This window comes from Colias croceus, chromosome 2 (assembly GCF_905220415.1).
Source record: "Colias croceus chromosome 2, ilColCroc2.1".
Lineage (NCBI taxonomy): Eukaryota > Metazoa > Arthropoda > Insecta > Lepidoptera > Pieridae > Colias > Colias croceus.
Genome location: NC_059538.1, coordinates 6,070,179 through 6,078,656, shown reverse-complemented (window position 1 = coordinate 6,078,656; position 8,478 = coordinate 6,070,179). Strand labels below are relative to the sequence as shown.

Below are 8,478 nucleotides of genomic sequence, written 5' to 3'. Positions count from 1 at the left end.
ATGTTTTGTGAATGTGCAAACTTAAGACTTAGGTATGCCTATCGCGTTTAGATTTAATTGCGACTTCCCAGATTTTGACGTGAATGGAGTAGAGTAAATGTAGGTCAGCTGTAGTCTAGGGTTGCAAAGACTTTTTAAATACACAATTTTGTTTCATTTATTGTGTAAGAAAAAATATTTTATTGTATTTACTTTAAAACGTTGTTCTTAAAGTATCAAGTATTATATCGTTTGTCATGTAAGTACGTTTTGGGCGGCATGATAAAACTTTGACTAATAACGTGGTAACCCTTACCTGAACTTGCAAGTTCTGATACCGCCGTATTCTATTTGAATAAGCAGTATAATTAATTAGGTTGCTGTGAATTGTTTACTATCAAAGTTTCCGTCGTTAAAACACGTCGTATAACTTTAGTTGTGAAGTTTATAGGGATTATTGTTTGTTTTCGTTATCAATAGATATATTGTTATTTAAGTATGTAGGTAGATTATCATAAATATTAAACGAGGCATATTTACCTACTACAACTACTAAAACTATATAAATAAAGAAGAATTAAGTGATATTGATGTAATTTTTTGAACTCTTGCATATCTGTTTCCTTCTTCCTAGTGTTATGACTTAATTCGAATTATAAAAGATAGTTATATTATTGCTTACTTGATATAGGTATACTTAATCATAATTAATTGATGATTATTGTCACATAATTTTAGTTCTTAGAAAAATATGACTAGTTCATGCGAAATAAAAGACGTTATCCAATCAAAAAGTTTATTAAAGCCAAGTAAGTACATAGGTATTTATTTTCGGCTCCTGACTTTGTTAGGGCGCGTTTCCTCGAAAGTTTCTTCTTTTAATAGTTTTTCATATAATTTAGAAAGTATCGGATATTCGCCGAGTTCCAACTCGTGTCTGGAAGAAAAGTTGTTAACTATATTTCTCTCATTTCTACTATTAAACATTAATTCTATAGTCTTCTTATTGTTTTATGTCAAAAATATTTTTTTTATTTTTTCTATTATAATATTCCAAAGATTCCAATATTTTTTCACTCAAGGAATAAGTTTATGTTGTAATACCTAATAATTGATCCTTGTTTTATTATTTTGTATAACCAAATAACCAATTCTCGTTAGAAATGCCAAATGTCTTCAACCACTTAACATACATACAATCGGTCATACAATAATTGAGCGACGTATTTTTTATCGCCATGAAGATGATTTTGAAAAATTGAATATAAGTAAAACAATTTCATTAAATGATATATAAAACATCCTAAGGAAATCAATCAATAATAGCATTTTCATATTATTTTTATATTTTGCCATGACTTGAGTTAGAAATAATATTTAAACCAAAAAAGAAAGAGTTAAAAATTCACATTCGGACTATCAGCACACAGAATTATTTAAATATAGCCAATGTAAATCGTTTCTAATAAGCAATAATGATATCTTCAAAATTTCCCCAGAGGGAACACGTAACAATCCTATTAATATTTATTAAATATCAATTTCTTTAGCCTATTGTGAAAATTGATTCGCAGTAATCTAGATGGCATTATGACTCACAAGATATTTCAATAAATAATATAAAACCAGTTTTATCATTAACGGTTCATTAACGGTCTTGATGGGTTTTATTTAACCACTAGCTAAATAAGGATGGATTCTTACGAGTTACTTAATTTGCCAACAAGGCAAAGAGGCTATATTTCATATACATTATACCTTGTATAATAAAGAACGTTTCAGAAAAAAGTACTAGATCTTCCAATATTTATTATTATTTACCCATATGGCACGTCATTCATAAAAGAGTACCTAATTCGATTTTTACTGGGCGCGGAAGAATTCCAACCAATACCCGCGGCCAATGGCCATCATTAAAGCGGCTCGACGGAACACACGGGGTTTTATTCAGTAAGAATCCGACATAACCTAAGGCTCCTTCTCCGGGAGCCGTGGGTATCTTTGGAAAAATAGGTTAAGGTGCATTGATATATGAAACGAGTAAATATGCTCGTTCTAACCCCACTTTGTCAAATAATTATTTTAGTGTAAACAGGCGTAGAGTATGTCGTTGTTCTTAGTTCGTTCAAAAAGATTCTATGCAATGTTCAAATTGAACAGCACTGAATACGAGTTTTCGTTTACACTAAAAGATCACGAAATAAAGCTCCTGCTCTAGCTCTAGCTCTATGTTCGTTTGTCTTATGTAAACGCAACGTTAGGTAATATTATCATTCATATTCAAATATTATCATTCATATTATTCGAGAAGTAAGTAGACAGGATTTTTATTCACTAAACCCAAAAATATCAAGAGTTGCTCATTTCAACTTAAAAAGAGTAATACCTGGTGACAGCATTAAAGACTTGTGGTACTAGGCACAAATCAGCTTTCGTTAGATGGTCGCCAATACAAAAGCTACCCGCAGAATTTTGGAGAAGCTTTTCGAGGCTTTGAAGTCCGCGTTTCGTCCAGTGTTTAGTAAACGCTTTATATTTATCTTCCGAATCAAAATAACTCTTTAAACCAATATTTTGCAGCGGTTGAATGCCGGAAACCACGGTCTGTATACAAATTATTACTTTAACTATATTTTTGTTAGGCTTAAAATGTATTTTACTACGTAGCTTTACAAATATATGTAACGTAACTATATGTACTTTAGCAAACTATATGGTAACGGAGATTGATTCAATACTTTTCTGATTCTCATTATCAAAAAATAAAAAAAATGTTTACCTCGCAATAACTGAAAAAACTGAACAAAATTTTAGACAAAGGCGATAGAAATTTGAAGAAGCTTGTTAAGTGGGATTCGAACTTTCGTGACTTTGTTCCATTGATGTTTTTCATACAATAATTTTTATTTGAATTAATCCGACTTTTATTAATTACTTTATTGCGTAAAAGGTAAAAAAATTAAACTCGCAATCCTGACAGATTAATATATTGCTAGCTTGTTACATAAAAAGTCAGTGCAAAGTAGGAAACTTCGTGAAGGGACATGTCAAATTTCTATTAACTTCTGAACGAGTTCGCTTGAGTTTTTACAAATTTATGCATAGAATTGTTCAGAATTTACTTACCTCGCAAATTTCTTGCATGCGGGCCTTCAATAACGGAGTAGGCGGTGTCAAAGTTGGTGTAGGTCGAGTGTCTTCCAGATAATTAATTATAGCCATTGACTCCACGATAGTAGCACCATCTGGTAAGTATATTCTCCCTTAGTGAACCTAAATTACTACAGGTTTTCGGCGTCTTAATGCTACGTATTACGACGCCGAAAAATTGTAGTAAATTACGTATTACGTATTTACTTGCTGAAGGGCTATTACAGATAGGTACCTACATATAAATAGCTGAGGATCCTATTATTAATAGGTTCAGAAGCGACTACAAAATTATTCATTTTTGTAATAAAGTTGAAAGTCGATGATCTGAAGATCTGATATAGGTACTTAATATGTTTATGTCGTATTTCATATTCTTTTTAAATAAGAACTTATACAGGGTTATTTGTAAAACACCGGCAACCTCGTAGGACAAGGTAGCTAACATCATAAGTAACAACATTTGATCTACGACTTTTGGCATAACGCAATAAATTATTTTTAAATGATTTTTTAAGCTTTTATTGTACCCTCCTAACATATTTTGTAAGTCTATGTTCTATTCATTATCGAAACGGAGGTTGCTGGTGTTTTACAAGTAACCCTGTATAAAAGTACAATTAAACAAAACAAATAAGTTAGTTTCCGTAAGTTATATTAATCAGAATTAATTTAATCCTGTTTGCTTCCATTAGTTCAATGTATACACTTAATGTAAACATAGCATAAAACTCATTTATAATCTGAGTAAAGTTTAAAAGCATTGGGTGAAAACCAATTTTAAAGAAACACAGAGTTCAACAAACAATCACTTTTAGTTTGTTATCCTAAATTCAAACATAAACTGTTTAGCTTAAAATGACTTTCATAGATATTCTTTCTAACATCTCTAAATTTACGTATATATGTACAGTTGTTAATATAGCAACAACGAACAACGAAGTCTGAAAGCATTTCATATGCATGTTGTAATGTTTCCAGTCAATAGACTGACCCAAATAGGTGGCAATTTATTTAGAGGTTTTTGTATACGACCGACGTATCTGAAGGAGCTAATGACCCGTCTGTTACGATGTTAACGCAGATATAATATGTTCATCACTCTCATTTATTTGAATAAGATTTATTTAACTATTTCATTTAGAATAAAGATTAGGTTATCTTATGAACAATGAGCAGAATCAATGTAAAACAGCACTGACTAAATTTGCTAAAATAAGGGGATATAAAAAATTAAAACGGTAGGTAGTCATTTTTCTCGGAGTATCTCATGATTTTTTGAAACCCGCTCAATTCAGTTTACCTATTTATGGTGTGGGATAGAAGTTATAATATTATCTGGTGGGTCGAAAAAAGATGTCGTATACCTAGGACCTAGGTACGTTATTATGTAGGTACATACTTAAAATCTACAATTAGTATCTGTAAATCTGTATAAAAATATTTAAGTAGGTATAATAAATATTCTAAGTAAAATAACTATTTCAAATTTTTACAAAAATTCTGACTTGAATAATAGGTATTAATTAAAGGAAACATTTTGATGATTTCGAATTATTTAAGTAATTAAAATTTACTTATTAATCTAAAACTATATTAAAAGTTACAGTGGGATGATCTTAAACATAAAGTTCAGGATTCCGCAGTAGTTATTTTTTAGTTGTCCTTTGGAAAGATGCACCCATTTGAGACACACACAGAATTGTGAATTCAGTGCGCAATACAGTCACCAGTCACCACTATGGTAATTAGAATCGTGTGAAGTACTTAAACTGAAGTGTCGGTACTCGGGGGTATAGAGTGTTCACAGCTAGCACTACAGCGCGGTGACATCAGCAGTTATTGAACTGTGCTCCAGTTAATAACCTCAATCATCACACTATTGTTTATTTTTATTGAACCGCGCTGGTTTTGGGGACACGGTTTTATTAGCCACGCGGACGGTGCAAATTAGAAATCTGTTCAAGCTACGTCGAGTGTATGGTTGTTGAGTTGATAAATCGTGAGACTGAATAAAGTAACGAATCGATAAGGACAAGTGTTTTCTTTTTACGTTTCAAATCGAGCTGGTATAAATAGTAAAATATTTGGAATTATATGTGCGGGCAATATTTTAAATTTTAATTGATTATTTTGGCTATTATGATTTTTGTAAATCTATTTAATTGGTAATAATAGAAAAATGTATAAAATGAATGCATAAATAATTATTTTGCAAATAATTATATACCACCATGTTTGCAAAATACATAATTATTGTACATATCCATATTCCATCCCTAATATACCTATATTATAACTTATAAGTTTTAAAAATCGGTACTCTCGAGGCACAATTTTTACATACGAGGTTGACGAATAAAATGAGATCATTTAGAAATTAAAGACTTTTTAACGGATTTTAAACGCGATTTATTCATTATATTATTTTCCCGACGTTTCGAACACTTTACAGCGAGCGTGGTCACGGGGAGACTGAATCGCGTTTAAAATCCGTTAAAAAGTCTTTAATTTCTAAATGTATAATACTCGCGTAAAATCAAACCCTAGAAAATAAAATGAGATCATGTTGAGAATCTGAAATCAAAGCTTCTCGTTTAGGTGGAATCGTGCTGATATTGATAAAATTAACTGCGTTAAAAACAACCGACTTCAAAAACGGAAAAGTAAAAAATAAAAAAGATTTGATATTATTAATTGCTACATATTATTTAGATGTGCTATTTATTAAATAGGTTTGATGTCGGTGCACGGGCTTAATACTAAGTGCTTAGTGTTTGGCACCGACTTCAAACCTATTTAATAAATAGCACATCTAAATAATATGTAGCAATTAATAATATCAAATCTTTTTTATTTTTTACTTTTCCGTTTTTGAAGTCGGTTGTTTTTAACGCAGTTAATTTTATTTAATACTTTTTAGTGTAATTTTCAACACGAATCAAACGAGCCCAAACTCGATAAAGTTGAGTCAATATATTACTGAGTTCCTATGGCCACCTTCCGATTCCATCATCAAATCAGCTCTATGTCATGATAATGTTTCATCGCTATCCAATTTACACACTTATACAAAATTTCAGCTCAATCGGTTACCGGGAAGTGAATCAAAGTTACTTGCTACATTCCAATTAAGTCATCGAGTACAGACAAAAATGCTCATAAAATAAAAACTACTGGGCCTAGCCGAATAAAATTTTTATGGGACCAATTCGACACCATCCTGCATCGAACAAAAAAAGAATCACGTAAATCGGTTCAGAAACCTCGGAGTAATCGGTGTACATACATAAAAAAAAAAAAAAAAAAATATACCGGCCGAATTGATAACCTCCTCCTTTTTTTTGAAGTCGGTTAAAAAGTATTAGAAGCTTTTATCGTCGTGTGAACATATAGATGTGTTATAACAACCAATATCATACCGTTTGCTGGCAATTTGCATGTGAAAATTTGAAAGGAATATCTGAAATTCATTTTCGCGTGCTGCCAACATATAATCAGGTTTCGTCACAAAATATTTTCTGCAAGAAGGAAGTTATTATTCGTAATGCCTGAGGGAATTGCCTTTTGGCCGTACCCGTTTTGTGACGTGCCTATTAATATATTCGTGACAAAAGTTGTACCCACGTCTTTCATGTAAGGACACTTCAGGGGTTGCGTTGAGTTACAATTTATAATGATGTTTGATGAATACACGTTCTGCAGCGCTTTCAATTTTTTTTCATTTTGTTCTAAAATTTGTTTGAACACGACGTGTCTATTGTCTATAGCTTTGAAATTCTTTTTTATTTTATAAAAATGATTATTTTTATACACTTAATTAATATTATAAAGAGGAATACCTACTTTGTTTGTTTGTTTGATTGTAATGAATAGGCTCATAAACTACTGGGCCGATTTTAAAAATTCTTTTACCATTCGAAAGCTACATTATCCACAAGTAACATAGGCTAGGTTTTATCCCGGAAATCCCACGGGAACGGGAACTATGCGGGTTTTTCTTTGAAAACGCGGGCGAAGCCGCAGGCGGAAAGCTAGTGTAAGTATAAAATTGCACGATAAGTATCCAAAGAAGTAAATATATTTTCATGGTCGTTAAAGCGTAATACAGATAAATTCTTTCTTGTGAGTAATGAGATGAATCTAGATCTACCCATAACATAGAGGAAATAGGACTTCACTTCATTCTAGCATATTAACTAGTTTATTTTTTTATTTTTATTTAAATCTTACCAATAATCAATGCAGGGACCTTTTGAGACGGGTGGATGGCTCGAAATTGTTCTGATAAGTGTGCTTGTTTCTGCACAATGTCTACAGAGCGCTCCTCATAAGGAATTTTCTTTAGATGTAAGGCAGCACGGACTCGCCAAGTGCATGACGATAGCCAAAATCCATATAATATTGTTGGAGTTTTACCCTTTAAAAAGGATAAGTTTACTGCTTTACCTAAATTGATTAATTTCATTCATTCAAGTTCATAAATCAGAGTCAGCAGTACTGGCCAAAATTTCAGTTAAAGAAATGGATAAGGTCAAAACCTAATAGAAATGATCAGTATAAAATATAAAAATGTGTTTCAAATCTGCTGTTAATTAGTCTCTGATGGTGATATGTTGCGAAGGTAGAGAGGCCTGTAGAGGACATTTCACGAAAGAAGTCTTACGGATATTTTCAGAACTAATTTTGACATACGGGGAATATCATTTTGATAATTACTCCTCTCTAGATATATTATTTCAATTGTATTTTTCGCAAATATTAAAGAAATAATTTTGATTGTTATGGATAAGATAGAGACCTTTTTTTTAAAATAATGTACCTATATTTGACATTCGAAAATAAGTACTTTATATTTGTTTTTATTATATATAGCAACATCATTGTGGCTGCCAAAAGTAGATTCTATTATTTTCAAAATAAACAAAAACAATGATCTTGTCTTATTAGCTTATCTTGAAAGTAGCAGATTTCATATTTACTTAACATAATTTCTAAAATTAAATTATTCTGTTTACATATAATTCTCTTGAATTATTGCTAATAAGTAGATACAATTATATTTAGAAAGATAAAATAGTAGACGGTAAATGACCTACTCACCGCCATCCTGCACCAATAACTTATCCACAAATTAATAAAAAGTGTTCTAATTATATGTTTATATTATACCATATAAGTGTTTTAACGACATCGATATGAATATGTACCTTATCTAAAAGGTTATGTTTTTGACATATCACTTAAATGCTGTGTGATGTGTCCATTTTGTATTGATCTGTAGATCGTCAATAGATGGCGTTATAACTAATCAAAAGGATAAATTTCAATAAAACTCAAGAAGAGTAT

At 31.1% G+C, this 8,478-nt stretch overlaps 1 protein-coding gene across 1 annotated transcript; it reads right to left on the bottom strand.

Moving 5' to 3' along the window:
• Positions 1–761: 761 nt before the first annotated feature.
• Positions 762–8,362, bottom strand: LOC123705655 (probable maleylacetoacetate isomerase 1). The gene is made up of 5 exons (XM_045654553.1): positions 8,233–8,362; positions 7,363–7,549; positions 3,106–3,224; positions 2,366–2,583; positions 762–916 (listed from the first exon to the last, which is right to left on the bottom strand). Exons 1-5 carry the CDS (start codon positions 8,236–8,238, stop codon positions 805–807), a joined length of 642 nt encoding a protein of 213 aa, XP_045510509.1. The 5' UTR covers positions 8,239–8,362; the 3' UTR covers positions 762–804.
• Positions 8,363–8,478: the final 116 nt, after the last annotated feature.

Coding starts and splice junctions, on each gene's coding strand:
- LOC123705655 (XM_045654553.1), bottom strand. Junction 2,584..3,105: donor GCATGCAAGAAATTTGCGAG/GTAAGTAAATTC, acceptor ATTTGTATACAG/ACCGTGGTTTCCGGCATTCA. Junction 917..2,365: donor GTCTTTAATGCTGTCACCAG/GTATTACTCTTT, acceptor CTTTTCTTCCAG/ACACGAGTTGGAACTCGGCG.